At 41.6% G+C, this 15,653-nt stretch overlaps 1 protein-coding gene across 1 annotated transcript in view; it reads left to right on the top strand.

The window, feature by feature from the left end:
• The window catches only part of LOC106561009 (voltage-dependent calcium channel subunit alpha-2/delta-4), a 72,821-nt gene that overhangs the window by 55,301 nt on the left and 1,867 nt on the right, over window positions 1-15,653 (top strand). Inside the window, exons 29-35 of the mRNA XM_082957190.1 lie at window positions 11,102-11,172; window positions 11,278-11,353; window positions 11,751-11,803; window positions 11,900-11,955; window positions 12,290-12,310; window positions 12,522-12,639; window positions 12,815-13,013. Coding sequence (XP_082813316.1) covers window positions 11,102-11,172; window positions 11,278-11,353; window positions 11,751-11,803; window positions 11,900-11,955; window positions 12,290-12,310; window positions 12,522-12,639; window positions 12,815-13,013 — 594 coding nt within the window. The remainder of the gene's footprint in view (window positions 1-11,101; window positions 11,173-11,277; window positions 11,354-11,750; window positions 11,804-11,899; window positions 11,956-12,289; window positions 12,311-12,521; window positions 12,640-12,814; window positions 13,014-15,653) is intronic.

The raw sequence follows: 15,653 nt of genomic DNA on the forward strand, positions 1-15,653 counted from the left end.
AGCCCACCGCTGCACTGCGCTGCACTGCACTCACTCGTTAACTCCCATACAGACAGACGCTAAGGGCATCTGTCTGTCACTGACTGACTGGAGGTGGTGATGGTGGCCCATCACGCGCAGTATGGTCAGTGATGGGCTGCAGCCTAAAGCCCAAGCTGCTGCCCCATGCAGCCAGGGTCCCCACAGGAGCCCCAGATGTGCAGGTCCAGCGGACTCCGCTGAGGGAAGATGAGGCTTGCCCTGTATGGATCTGGATCTTGACCCCTATAGCCTGTCACGGCGTAGGTCACGTAGGCTACCAGGGACTCATTCGTGGGATGTATTTTGTCCTTGTTCGATTGACCATGGCCTCTTACCACTTGTAATAGGGAGACCTTTTGGGTTGAGAAGGAGCGCGGGCTGGAGGAGAGTGCACAAACACACACGCAAACACGTAGGCTGAACACACCCACACATCTTGTTTACCCAAAGCAGTTCCTCCTGTATAAGAATTCCTAAAATTCAGGTCAGTTGTGAAGAGGTTTTTTATGTCCCAATACCTTGGCATCGGGTCTATGAACTGACATTTAAAACAACACTTGACACTTGAATATGTTTGTTTCAATTTAAGCTATTATAAAAAACACTTGCTACAAAAATAATGCTCAATACACTGAGTGGACAAAACATTAAGAACATGACATAGACTGACCAGGTGAATCCAGGTGAAAGCTATGATCCCTTGTTGATGTCACTTGTCAAATCCATTTCAATCAGTGTAGATGAAAGGGAGGAGACAGGTTAAAGAAGGACTTTTTTAAGCCTTGAGACAATTGAGACATTGATTGTGTACGTGTGCCATTCAGTGGGTGAATGGGCAAGACAAAACACGTCAGTGCCTTTGAACAGGGTATTGTCGTAGGTGCCAGGTGCACCGGTTTGTGTCAAGAACTGCAATGCTGCTGGGTTTTCATGCTCATCCGTTTCCCATGTGTATCAAGAATGGTCCACCACACAAAGGACATCCAGCCAACTTGACACAACTGTGTCAAGCATCCCTGTGGAACATCCCTGTCAAGCATCCCTGTGGAACGCTTTCAACACCTTGTAGAGTCCATGCCCTGACGAATTGAGGATGTTCTGAGGGAAAAAGGTGTGTGTATGTGTGTGTGTGGGGGGGAGGGTGGAATGGTTATGTCATAATATCAGGGTTCAGATGGAACTGCAAACTGTATCGTTAGGGGATCTGAAAAACCACGACCAGTCAATGGGGAATATTGTTATACTCTTGGGCAAAGTATTTATTTTTACGGGAATATCGGTAGAAATTTTACAAATAGGGAGGTTCAGGAACCCACGAAAGATATCATAGTAAAAAGGAGGAATGTATTGCAAAAGGAAATAGCAAAAGGGCATTATACTGGGAAAGATTAGTTAATCTGTGGACATCGGAGGGTTGGAGTTAAAATCAGAATGAATAATGGATTGGCCACTGTGGGTGAAAATCCTGCACTTGAAGGAGGAAATTAAGGAGAAAAGTATAATTATTTAGGAATGGTAGGGTAGGGATAGTAGGGTAGGGGGGGAAATAAATATAGAAAAACCATTAATAAGGGGGATTAGAAATGATGCAAACAATTAAATTGATAGAACCTACAATCAATCTGCAAAATTAAAACCTCTTAAGCTGACAGTCCCCGAAATCTGGCACTAGAATTACTTAAACAAATATTTTATTGATTTCCAACTGTTTTATACGTCAGAAGGACAGAAATCCAGACCTTCCTAAGACCATGTAAAGGTCCTCTGTCGAATAAACTTATATTTGCCCCCCTCTGGTGGTCTGCTGGATCATTACATCAATTTATGTCACTTCACTGCGACATCAAGTCAAAGGGGCGGTCCAGCTCGACTGCTTCATGGCACAGACATGGCAAAGCAATCGCTGGGATTTGTCTCGAATAGATAGATAAATACATAACATCCATAGCTCTACTATAAATAATACGACCTACACTCTGCCTAATATAAGTCAAGTAATTATTTTGTGTGGAAGTCGCACATTTGTTTTTACGTAAGAGGCAGACATTGCATATGCTCAGAACGACAAAAATCGAGCCATTTACATAGCCCTTCTCAATAGGAGGGACACACACTGTTTAAATTGCCCATTTAATGTTGATTTAGAAGTTCATAAATGTAACATTTATCACCAATGTCTTAACATTTATCACTAATGTCATGATATGTTTGGTAAAGTAATAAAGAATGTGAAATGTTTTGGGTAGACGCTCCTAAAACAGATTTGAACTATATACGGACATATTATAAAGTAAGAAAAGACTTATTCATTCACTATTTATTTGTATTTTTATCATATCATCATATTTGTATGTTTTATTATACTTTTATTGTATACTACATCATATGGGTTGAAAAGTGTTTTTTTCTCAGACATAAATTAACAATTCAAAGTGAAAGCCAAAGGTCATAGCTTTCTAGGGGGGAAGCACTACTACATTAATAAAATATTGCCCTCTTGCTAGATTGATGACTACAGCCATAGTGAATCAGTGCAAAACAGCTGTCCACTCAACTTTAAAGCTGATCTACTCATAAAAGTATTCTTGCTGCAATCTCTGCCAGTCCCCGATGAAATAAAACATTCACTAACATTAAGGCTACTCAGGCCAAACCAAGGATGAAGTATTTACATTTTCCCTTTTAATTGCATATGTTTATGTCTCAGTAAGGCACTAAAGCAAACCTTAGTAAGCAGACAGTATGATTTAGTGCCCCGTAACATTTTGCTGAGGTTAGGACTTTGATAAAGTTTTGTGGAAACACCAAGAGTATCCCTCCCTTTTAATTCCGAGAGAGGGATTGGGCTGAGGCAGAGCTCTAAATATTTAATCATCGGAGATATGGAAGCAGTGATGACTTCAAGAAATGGGTCAGACATAACTTCTTTAAAATGTACCAAGGTATTTCTTTTATTTAACTTTTATTTTATCAGGGAGACATACTGAGACCTAAGTCTATTTTATAGATGAGTCCTAAAATACAGAAAATACACATTAAAATACAACTATAAATTGCAAACAAAGAAAAACTGTCATAAAAAACAAACACATTCATCAGTAATAAGGTCCTCAAACAGCTTTCTGAATTGCCCTAGAGGCACCAGATTCTCACATTTAAGAACATTTTGAAGATTGTTCCACAAATAGGGTGCAAGAAAACTAAAAGCTGATTTCCGTAACTCAGTACAGACCAAAGGAGTTTCCAGAGTTAACTATACCTGAGACCGGGTGTGGTAACTCATATGTCTAAAGTTTAATAATGATGTTATGTACAGTGAGAATTTTTGTAAAATGGCTTTATAAATGAAAGCAATGTATCGACCTAACTGACTTCAAAGAGAGAATCCAGTGATGATTGTTCAAACTGGCGCCCGTAAATAAAGTGCAGTGCACTAGCTTACAGTGCATCTAATGGCTTTAATGAAGTGGCAGCTGCTTTAATATTGATGATGTCACCGTAGTCCAGGGCCGATAGGAACGTCAACTGAATAATCTGCATTCTACTGTATAGCAAGAGGCAGGACCTATTTCTATAGAAGAAGCGCATTTCTATTCTCAGCTTCTTAACTATCTAATGTATATGCTTTTTAAAAGAGCTTTTCAGCTATACAAATACCCACATATTTGTAAGCAGGGACATGATCAATATAGACACCATCCAAAGTACATACAGGGCATTCGGAAAGTATTCAGACCCCTTCACTTTTTCCACATTTTGTTACTCGGTACTTTGTTGTGGAAGCACCTTTGGCAGCAATTACAGCCTCGAGTCTTCTTGGGTATGACACTTCAAGGTTGGCACACCTGTATTTGGGGAGATTCTCCCATTCTTCTCTGCAGATCCTCTCAAGCTCTGTCAGGTTGGATGGGGAGCATCGCTGCACAGCTATTTTCAGGTCTTTCCAGAAATGTTTGATCGGGTTCAAGCCCGGACTCTGGCTGGGCCACTCAAGGACATTCAGAGAGGTGTCCTGAAGCCACTCCTGCATTGTCTTGGCTGTGTGCCTAGGGTCATCATGCCTTGGCGTGATCCTGGACAACACCCTGTCGTTCTCCACTAACATCAAGGCGGTGACCCGATCCTGTAGGTTCATGCTCTACAACATTCGCAGAGTACGACCCTGCCTCACGCAGGAAGCGGCGCAGGTCCTAATCCAGGCACTTGTCATCTCCCGTCTGGATTACTGCAACTCGCTGTTGGCTGGGCTCCCTGCCTGTGCCATTAAACCCCTACAACTCATCCAGAACGCCGCAGCCCGTCTGGTGTTCAACCTTCCCAAGTTCTCTCACGTCACCCCGCTCCTCCGCTCTCTCCACTGGCTTCCAGTTGAAGCTCGCATCCGCTACAAGACCATGGTGATTGCCTACGGAGCTGTGAAGGGAACGGCACCTCCATACCTTCAGGCTCTGATCAGGCCCTACACCCAAACAAGGGCACTGCGTTCATCCACCTCTGGCCTGCTGGCCCCCCTACCTCTGAGGAAGCACAGTTCCCGCTCAGCCCAGTCAAAACTGTTCGCTGCTCTGGCACCCCAATGGTGGAACAAGCTCCCTCACGACGCCAGGACAGCGGAGTCAATCACCACCTTCCGGAGACACCTGAAACCCCACCTCTTTAAGGAATACCTAGGATAGGATAAAGTAATCCTTCTAACCCCCCCCCCCCCCCCCCCCCCCCCCCCTTAAAAGATTTAGATGCACTATTGTAAAGTGGTTGTTCCACTGGATATCATAAGGTGAATGCACCAATTTGTAAGTCGCTCTGGATAAGAGCGTCTGCTAAATGACTTAAATGTAAATGTAATGTAAATATGTCATTGTCCTGTTGGAAGGTGAACTTTCCCCTGCGATCCTGAGTGCTCTGGAGTAGGTTTTCATCAAGGATCTCTCATTGCTCTGTTAATCTTTCCCTCAACCCTGACTCGTCTCCCAGTCCCTTTCCACTGAAAAACATCCCCATAGCATGATGCTTCCACCAACTTGCTTCACCGTAGGGATGGTATTGGACAGGTGATGAGCTTTGCTGTTTTCTCCAGATGTGACACTTGGCATTCAGGCTAAAGAGTTCAATCTTGGTTTCATCAGACCAGTGAATCTTGTTTCTCATGGACTGAGAGTCCTTCAGGTGCCTTTTGGCAAACACCAAGCGGGCTGTCACGTGCTTTTTACTAAGAAGTGGCTTCCGTCTGGCAACTCTACCATAAAAGCCTGATTGGTGAAGTGCTGCAGAGATGGTTGTCCTTCTGGAAGGTTCTCCCATCTCCACAGAGGAACTCTGGAGCTCTTTAAAGGTGGCCATCGGGTACTTGGTCAACTCCCTGACCAAGGCCCTTCTCCCCCGATTGCTCAGTTCTAGGAAGAGTCTTGAAGGTTCCAAACTTCTTCCATTTAACAATGATGGAGGCCACTGTGTTCTTGGGACCTTCAATGCTGGAGAACATTTTTGGTGCCCTTCCCCAGATCTGTGCCTCAACACAATCCTGTCTCGGAGCTCTACGGACAATTCCTTCGACCTCATGGCATGGTTTTTACTCTGACATGCATTGTCAACTGTGGGACCTTATATAGACATTTGTGTGCCTTTCCAAATCATGTCCAATCAATTTAATATACCACAGGTGGACTCCAATCAAGTTGTATAAACAACTCAAGGATGGTCAATGGAAACAGGATGCACCTGAGCTCAATTTCGAGTCCCAAAGCAAAGGGTCTAAATACTTAATGTTTTTATACAGTACCAGTCAAACGTTTGGACACACCTACTCATTTCAGGGTCTTTTCACCATTTTCTACATTGTAGAATAATTTGTGGAATTTCTTTCCTTCTCAATGCGTTTGAGCCAATCCATTGTGTACAAAGTAGGGGTGGTATATAGAAGATAGCCCTATTTGGTCAAGTCCATATTATGGCAAGAACAGCTCAAATAAGCAAAGAGAAATGACAGTCCATCATTACTTTAAGACATGAAGGTCAGTCAATACGGAAAATTTCAAGAACTTTGAAAGTTTCTTCAAGGGCAGTCGCAAAAACCATCAAGAGCTGTGATGAAACTGGCTCTCATGAGGACCGCCACAGGAAATGAAGACCCAGAGTTACCTCTGCTGCAGAGGATTAGTTCCTTAGAGTTAACTGCACCTCAGATTGCAGCCCAAATAAATGCTTCAAAGAGTTCAAGTATCAGACACATCTCAACATCAACTGTTCAGAGGAGACTGTGTGAATCAGGCCTTCATGGTCCATTTCTGCAAAGAAACCACTACCAAAGGACACCAATAAGAAGAAGAGACTTGCTTGGGCCAAGAAACATGAGCTACGGACATTACACTGGTGGAAATCTGTTGTTTGGTGTGATGAGTCCAAATGTTTGATTTTTGGTTCCAACCGCTGTGTCTTTGTGAGACGCAGAGTAGGTGAATGGATGATCTCTGCATGTGTGGTTCCCACCATGAAACATGGAAGAGGAGGTGTGATGGTGCTTTGCTGGTGACACTGTCAGTGATTTATTTAGAATTCAAGTCACACTTAACCAGCATGGCTACCACAGCATTCTGCAGTGATTTGCCATCCCATCTGGTTTGCCCTTAGTGGGTCTATTATTTGGGTAATTTTTCAACACACCTCCAAGCTGTGCAAGGGCTATTTGACCAAGAAGGAGAGTGCTGGAGTGCTGCATCAGATGACCTGGCCTCCACAATCACCCGACCTCAACCCAATTGAGATGGTTTGGGATGAGTTGGACCGCAGAGTGAAGGAAAAACAGCCAACAAGCGCTCAGCATATGTGGGAACTCCTTCAAGACGGTTGGAAAAGCAGTCCCGTTGAAGCTGGTTGAGAACATGCCAAGAGTGTTCTAAGCTGTCATCAAGGCAGCTACAGTAGGTGGCTACTTTTAAGAATCTCAAATCTAAAATATGTTTTGATTTGTTTAACACTTTTCTGGTTACTACAAGATTCCATATGTGTTAGTTCATAGTTTTGATGTCTTCACTATTATTCTACAATGTAGAAAATACAAAAAATAAGAAAAACCCTTGAATGATTAGGTGTGTCCAAACTTTTGACTGGTCCTGTATATAAATTAGCAAACATTTCTAAAAACATGTTTTTTCATTATGGGGTATTGTATCTTTGTATCGTAATGAGGATTTTTTTAAAATCAATTTTAGAATAAGGCTGTAAAGTAACAAAATATTTTTCAAATGTACTGTATGCTTAAATCATCAGTTATTTTTATGCGTTCTAGAGAACAACATATACTTAGTTTTACCTTCATTCAATACTAATTTCAGGTCAATAACATTTTTCTGTTACACAATGAAAGCACAGTTCAGATAGAGCCTGGTCAACTGTTGGGGCAATAACATACACAACAGTATCGTCGGCACATATTTGAATGAAAACAGTAAAAAGTACAGGACCCAGAATCGTCCCCTGCGGGACACCTTTTGTAATATCCAGGAAACCTGATTTAACACCATCTGTAGTTACACATTGAGTTTTATCTGTCAAGTACATTTTAAACCAGTTACATGCAGCCTGGTCGAGACCAATTGAGGAAAGCCTGTGTGATCAACAGTATCGAAAGCCTTTGACAGGTCAATGAAGAGGGCAGCACAATGTTGCCTTTTATCCATACAGTTAACAACATAATTTATACCTATGGATGCAGCAGAGATAGTGCTATGACCTGGTCTAAAACCCAACTGATGTACATTTAGAATACATTTCAAAGATAAGAAAGATCTTAGCTGAGAATTAATCAAGGATTCTAATATTTTAGCTAGGCAAGAAAGTTTAGAAATAGGGCAATAATTACTTAGGTCACAAGGGCCACCCCTTTTGAGAAGGGGGAGTACATGGGCCCCGTTCCAAACCTTAGGGATAGTACCAGATATAATCGTCAGGTAAAAAATATGGGTTAATGATTCAGCATTCAGGGAGGCAGACAGCTACAGTAAAAATGGATCATGCATATAAGCCACAGTGGATTTTTATACCTCAGTCTTAAGTAAGGCATCTAGCACATCACAGATAGCAAATTGTTGAAATGAAAACAAAGATTCACCAGAAGTTGACGGGTTAACCATCAAGTCAGCTAGAGGCTGGCAGAGAGAAGAGCAGTCGATTGACTGCCCAGCATAATTTAAACCACTGTTTCTCTCAAATAAAAAGCCTGCTGTGATCAAATTCAGATTAAAAGCATCACTTATCCCATTCTTCTCAGTTATGATACCGGAGTCAGAAAGAAATGTAGGGAAGAAGAGGAATTTGTACACCTCAATGCAAATACTATTTTCTAAAATTTAGAAGGATCACCAGCAGAGTCCGAGATGTAGCTTGATTTAGCTTTCTTAATCGAGATAGTATATCGGTATAGGGCAGCCGCTAGCCTAGTGGTTATAGCGTTGGGACAGTAACCGAAAGGTCGCTGATTCAAATACCTGCTGATGTACTGCACTTAACCTTCATTTTCTCCAGGGGTGCCGTACAACTATGGCTGACCCTGTAAAAAACACGTTTCACTGCACCTATCCGGTGAATGTGACAATACATTTAATTTTTTATTTTACTAGACTATGACTAAGCAGAAACAAAGTCTAGATGCTGACTACACAACATGTAGTATGTCTGTAATAGATTTGATCAAGGACACTGCTTTGGAACTGCATTGGATTCCCATAATTTGATGGATGCGTTGTTTACAAAGCTTTCGACCGAAACGTTGTTGCAGTTTTATTTCACAGCATTTCTGCCAGGTAAATAGAGCGTCAAGTTCCATTCCGAACTCTGGCCTCGGTGACTGAAGTTCACGCTCAGCAAACACACACACACACTCAGCAAACACTGAATCGCTTAAAAAGCCACTGGGAAATTATTTTCCTCTTCTCCCCTTCTCCCTGTGATTGAAATAAAGTGTCAGCCACAGTTAGAGAGAAAGGGGAGGAGGAGTGAGGATGACTTGTAAACTTGGACAGTGTTGCTAAGACAAAGTGGCCTTGAATAATTCAGGGGAACAGAGATGTGCTACAGTAAGACAAGAAAGACAGAGGGAAGTGTACACTGTACTTTAGGTTAGCCTCTCTCTGTCATATTGAATAAGCTGTGACACTCATTCACAGACAACAGTACTCTAACATGACATGAACATACAGTACATGATAGGTACAGGTAAATACATATAGTAGAGGTGCAGGATTCAAGATGGAGATAACTGAACGGAAAGTTTACCCATTTTGAGTGTTATATTGTTTTTGTGCATCTCTGAGTGATGTTCTATTGATTCCCTGGGTCATTTCATGTTTTCATGCTTATCTGAGTTATTGGCAGAAATTCGGCCGGTATGACGTGGCACCGTGATAAAGTCGCTCTCACTACACTGGAAGTTAATAAGAATACGACTTTTAGATTGTGAAAATGTCTCTCATACATGTCAGATTTCAATACTGGTCGATATCATAACTCTGGAGGTTGTCTTCTCTCAAATGAGCCATTGATCATATATGTTGGTGACAGTCCTACCTCGAGAAATGTGTAATTTGACAGAGGGTCTAGCACATTTTTCAAATTGTCTGCCTCTTTAGTCCAAGGTGCATTGCATGGTGCTGTTGCCAGAGATATTATAGAAAGGAGATAGAAATCCAATGAATGAAGGAACTTATAATGCCTCACCCAGCAGACTGTCGAACAATTGCGTTCACATTGTCATGCTGCGTCACGCGGTTGCTAAGGTAATCGTCTCAAAGTCAGTGCACATGTCGAGAAACATGCCAATTTTTTCTCCAAACTACATAAGGTCACGATTCCAAAGTTATACGATACTACAAACAGCAAGTGAATTATCTCGGAAAAGATTTGTAATGTTCGTGCTAATGTTTGGTTTATGAGCAGCTAGCGCCCAATAGACTCCCATTCAGTCCTTGGAGGAGAGTGCTCCTTGACCCTAAATTGCCCAGAATTCACCGCGCTGTCCATTAACGTAGCACGGGCAACGTTTCCCATCTCCTCGAAAGTATATCTCCCGTTGCGAACGTTAGACTCAACTCTGTGAGGCACATCGATCTGCGGGTTGAACATGGTGAGATTATAGACTCCTAAATTAATAGTACAGTTTGTTTGGGTGATTTTACAGCTAACTAGCTACGTTACATGCTGATATTGTCTTTGGCATTATTGTGTGTAGCTAAGTTTACTAGCTAGCTAGGCTACCAGCCCATAGAGACAGCATTGCATTGTGGATTTTGATGTTGACTTGAGCTGCAACAGGTTTCCACAACGATTTTCCATGTTGCTAACAACCATATTTTAATGCCAAAATGAAACATTTGTTTTTACAGAAAAATATTGTTCTCACATATGTGTTATTTAAAAATGTAAATGAAATGAATGAGTGGTTTTGGGTCCAATGCAGCCATTTTTTTTTTTTTATCTCAATTTCAAATAATTTCTCGGTAACAATTAAGGACCTTACTGTGATTGTTTTCAATTAAAATGGTCAAAAAGAAACAAAAACAGCTTCTTAACAAAGAGCAATTTCTCAAGCAAGAATTTTACTAGGACTGTTGGAGTGTGGTGGGAAAAACTGAAAACTAGCTGTTATTGACCTAGAGGTTTGGAACTCTCTTTCTTATTGGTCTATTAACTAATTCACCTACTGGTGATGTCACCAGGCAGGCCAAAACTCCATCCAACCAAAAACAAGCTGAAATTTCAGGCGATGCTTTCAAACAGCTCTTACACCAACCTCATAGTATGGAAATATATATAAAACGGAGGCTAAATCACGTTGACTGCAATGGGCCATTAAGCCACTAGGATCCAATAGATGATGTTCACGTTGGGTCATGCTGACTATAAAACATATGAAAGTGCTTGCTAACAGCTTACTGACTGCTTACTAACAGGGCAGCTTCCGTAAAGTAAGATTCAGAATGCCTTTTTGGTGTAACAGAATCTCCCTCTGACTCAGAAGTGATGTATCTTTGCGTAATGATTAAGCTCTGGGGTGACATAGATCTTGATATTGTCGTTGTCTCTACAGGTCGGACGTTTCTTTGGGGAAGTGGACGGATCTGTGATGACAGCGTTGATCAAGTCAGGCATGTTCAAGCAGTAAGAGAAGCTACATTATGTTGTACATGTTATACCATTGATTGAACCTACTGCGCAATGATATGTAACCCCTAACTACCTAATTGTTGTGTGTTCGTGCAACAGGGTGTCGCTGTATGACTACCAGGGCATGTGTAGATCAGGACACAGTCATTCCAGTAGTGCTCGGCCTCTGCTCAGTGTAAGTCATGCCATATAAGCGTGCTTTTCAATCGCTTTATCAATTGCTCAACCATGAAGAAGGCACTATAAGTCGAAGCATTGGCTGCGTTCACCCGTTCAATTGTTAGGAGCATATATACAGTATGCAACTTTATTTATTGATCTTGAAAAAATTGCTCACTGACAATAATAAACAGTTATAAAGATGAACAAATAATCAGCAAATCATGAACATGAATTCTAAATGGTCTATTAATGGCTTATGATGCAAGATATTATTAAATCTAATCTGCTGATTGAATAATATGGTAATTTAGCAGATGCTCTCTTCTTGCTCTCTTTCACCTGACTTACCTGTAGTTTTCCTCTCTGTCTCTCTCTTTCTCTCTCCGTATCTCCATCTCTCCTTCCTATAGCCTTTCTACGGCCTTGCAGCAGTGATCAAATGGTTCTTTTCTCACATGTTGATGTAAGTATGACATGCACTTTTTGGGCTGATTTTGGGAGAAATTCATAGTTTTTTTAAAAACTTTCTTTTCTCTCCAACAACTCTACTTCTGTACAGCTTCTTACTGGAGTTCAACCTCTGTGGGTTGTGGCACTCGGACTACATTGTAGACGGTAAGTTATGCTCTTAATACTTTATGTGACAAAGGCCATCGCAAAGAGGACGTTTGGATGCATACCTGTGACGGGAGAGTCACTTTCAAATTAATATATGTTTGTGCTTTCATATTCCCTTGATGAATCATCCTGCAGTTTTCTTACCATGTCTGAATGTCTTTGTCTCATTCACATGTCATTGTCTCTCATCCAAATGCTGTCTCCCATCCATTTTCTCACCCATGGTCATCATTTGACTGTATGCCGCTCCCATTGCCATGTTCATCTGTCTGTGGTCCATCGTGAATGGTGCACCATCCATCTCCTCTCCACTGTGATTCCCAAAACACAGCCAAGGCTGGCTACCATACATGTGAGTAGATGGGTGCCTGTAGATGTGGGCGGGTATACGTACTGTGTGTGTGTGTGTGTGTGTGTGTGTGTGTGTGTGTGTGTGTGTGTGTGTGTGTGTGTGTGTGTGTGTGTGTGTGTGTGTGTGTGTGTGTGTGTGTATATGTGTGTATGTGTATGCACTTCTTTGAAACAAACAAAAATGACATTAATGTTGACTTTATCCTCATTAGCCCATAAAGCCAAGAAGGTTGACGCGCTGCAGCCGTGTGACACAGAGTATCCTGGCTTCGTGTACGATTCCTCCATCAAAGAGACCAACAGCCTCATCAAATGTGGCCTTTGTCAGAAGTAAGAACCTCCATCAGACAACCAACTCCACTGTGGGGGCGCCCTCTTATGGCCATAATACCTACCTGCAATTATCTGAACGGAGTCTTTTGTATTCCAGAACGGAACTGAATCTTGTTTATTAACTGAACTTGTGTTCCAGAATGTAACATTAACGGAATGTGTTGTGTTCCAGGATGTTTGTGGTGCAGGCGGTTCCTGAAAGTAACCTGGTGTTGATGGTGGTCCAGGCGGACTGTGACTGCTCCCGCCAGTACTCCTCCATCACACTGGAGCCCAAGGAGGTCAAATACAATGCATCAGTCAAGTGTAACAGGATGAAATCTCAGAAAGTCCGCCGGCGCCCAAACTCCTGTCACGCCTATCATCCTAAGGTCAGCCCTCTTCCCTCCTCATTGTATAATTGTGTAATATTGAGTTGATTACTGTCATTGACTACAGGGTTAGCATAGCAGGCATGTTGAAATTAAAATAGGGAAGTGTTTGTTACATTTAAATGGTATGCGATTCACCGAGATGCATAGTCAAAGTAGATTAATGTGTCAATCAATATAAAGCAGTATACTCAAAGGTTCCTCAGGGGTTCTTTGTCAGGGGTAAGGGTGATATGTGTAAAAAAGAAAATGTGCCTATCAGGAAAGTTTTTTTTACTGCTGTGATGTTTGTGAAGACCCATCCTGTTCTTACACTTAAAAAGATCATTGTTAAAAAGTTGCACAATGTTAAACAGTTCCTGTAATTTTACATGACACTACAGGCAACTGGTTGCACTGATAGTACGGTAAAGTGGTCCCGTGTGGCTCAGTTGGTAGAGCATGGTGTTTGCAACGCCAGGGTTGTGGGTTCGATTCCCACGGGGGACCAGTACGGGGGAGAAGAGAAAAAAGAAATGTATGCATTCACTACTGTAAGTCGCTCTGGATAAGAGCGTCTGCTAAATGACTAAAAATGTAAACAACAACAACTTACTGAAGGGTTGTACCAGTTTAAGTGGTTGATGGTTATGTTGCCAAAGTTTGAGCACCTCTATTAACACTGTCAGTTCTGCAATCTGTGCAAGAGAATGTGACTATAAAGAGTTGCACTGTTAAGAAGTTACTGCATTTCACAGGAACTTAATAACAGTTAGTTGCCTGGAAGTTGCTGTGAATTTTGCAGTCACTAACTGGCATCCAGCTGTAAGTAAGTTAATGTAAAATTCACTGTAACTTTACAAGATATAGCTTAACATTAGTTGACAACTACTAAGATTATTTGTGATGAGCACACTTGGGACTCAGCCTTGGTTGACAGAAAACGGACCTTGCTGCCACACCATCAGGTCAGTGAGCATGACAGAGATCAGCCACAGTAAGTAACTGTGAATTTTACAATAACTACGTGCAGCAAGTTGACAGTATATTATTGAAAATAAACATGAACTTCCTGTTGACAAACTGCCTTTAACTTACTGCAAAATGCACAGTAACCTCTTAACAGTGCAACTCTTGATTGTCAAAAGCTCTTACAAAGTCTGTAGAACTGGCAGTGGACAAATTAGGTGCTCAATCTTCATCAACACAAGATAAAATCACTTAAAGGGGCAGTGCAGTCAAAAACATAATTAACCTGTGTTTTATATATATTTCCACACTATGAGGTTGAAATAATTATTATGATAATGCACTTTTAGTGTAAGAGCTGTTTGAAAAGACCGCCTGAAATTTCAGCTTGTTTGGCTGGGTGGGTTTTTTGTTAATAGATTTAAGTTAATAGACCAATAGCAAAGGGAGCTTGTCCTCCACTCTGTCAAAAATAGCTAGTTTTCAGGTTACACATCCCTCCCATTAGGCTCCTCCAAGTAGGCCCCTCTTCCAGAACATTCCCAGAAAGTCCAAGCAAAAGTCTTGCTTGAGAAATTGCACTTAGCTAGGAAAGCAATTTTTGTTACTTTTTGACCATTTGAATTAAAAACACAGTAAGGTACTTAATTGTTACCATAAATCATTGAAATTGCGATTAAAAACAGCAGCATTGCACCTTTGAACTGGTCCACTAACGGCTGGTACAAATACAACATATTTTAGACTATGCCCTCATATGCTAACGAGCCCCTGCCAGCACATGGCCCCCACCTACATTAAAGTGTACTAATGATTGTACCTTACATTGAATATAAATGATGTGTTCTACTAGATTTTGCAAGTACCTAACAGTGTGTGCCATAAGCTCATCTGAAGTATCCTATAAGTATAACTGTAGAACCTGTCATTGGTTCTACCTGGAACCAGAGGGTTCTTCATGATATGTTTCTATATGGAACTCAAAAGGGTTCTCCTACAGGGACAAATCAAAGGGTTATACATGGCACCCAAAAGGATTCCCCCATAGGGGCAGATGACAGAACCATGGAACCAGAGGGTTCTTCATGAGAGGGTTCTACGTAGAACCCAAATTGGTTCCCTTACAGGGACAAAACAAAGAACCCACCTAAAAATCAAAGGGTTCTACATGGGGCCAACAAAAGGTTTCCCCCATAGGGAGAAATGACAGAGGCGTAGATTCCATCAGATCAAGTGTTAACCGGCGATAGCAGACAACTGCATAGCGGATGTTTTGGAGGTGTAAGGGGTAGAACTGTGTTGGAGCTTCAAATCGGTGAGCAGCTGCTCTTGCGATCATTGTCACAAACCCCACCCGCCCCCCACTCATGTTAGAAGTTCAGAATGAGAAAGTGTAGGCTATATAGAAATAGTTATGCTCAAATTGAAAAATCATTCAACTAAATAATGAGGAATTTGTATATATAATGTGGACACCCCTTCAAATTAGTTGATTTGGCTATTTCAGCCACACCCGTGTAGAAGGGCCTTACTGAAGAGTTCAGTGACTTTCAACGTGGCATCGTTATAGGATGCCACCTTTCCAACAAGTCAGTTTGTCAAATTTCTGCCCTGCTAGAGCTGCCCCGGACAACTGTAAGTGCTGTTATTGTGAAGTGGAAGCATCTAAAAGCAACAACGACTCAGCAGTGA

This window comes from Salmo salar, chromosome 10 (genome assembly GCF_965601325.2).
Source record: "Salmo salar chromosome 10, fSalSal1, whole genome shotgun sequence".
Classification (NCBI taxonomy): domain Eukaryota; kingdom Metazoa; phylum Chordata; class Actinopteri; order Salmoniformes; family Salmonidae; genus Salmo; species Salmo salar.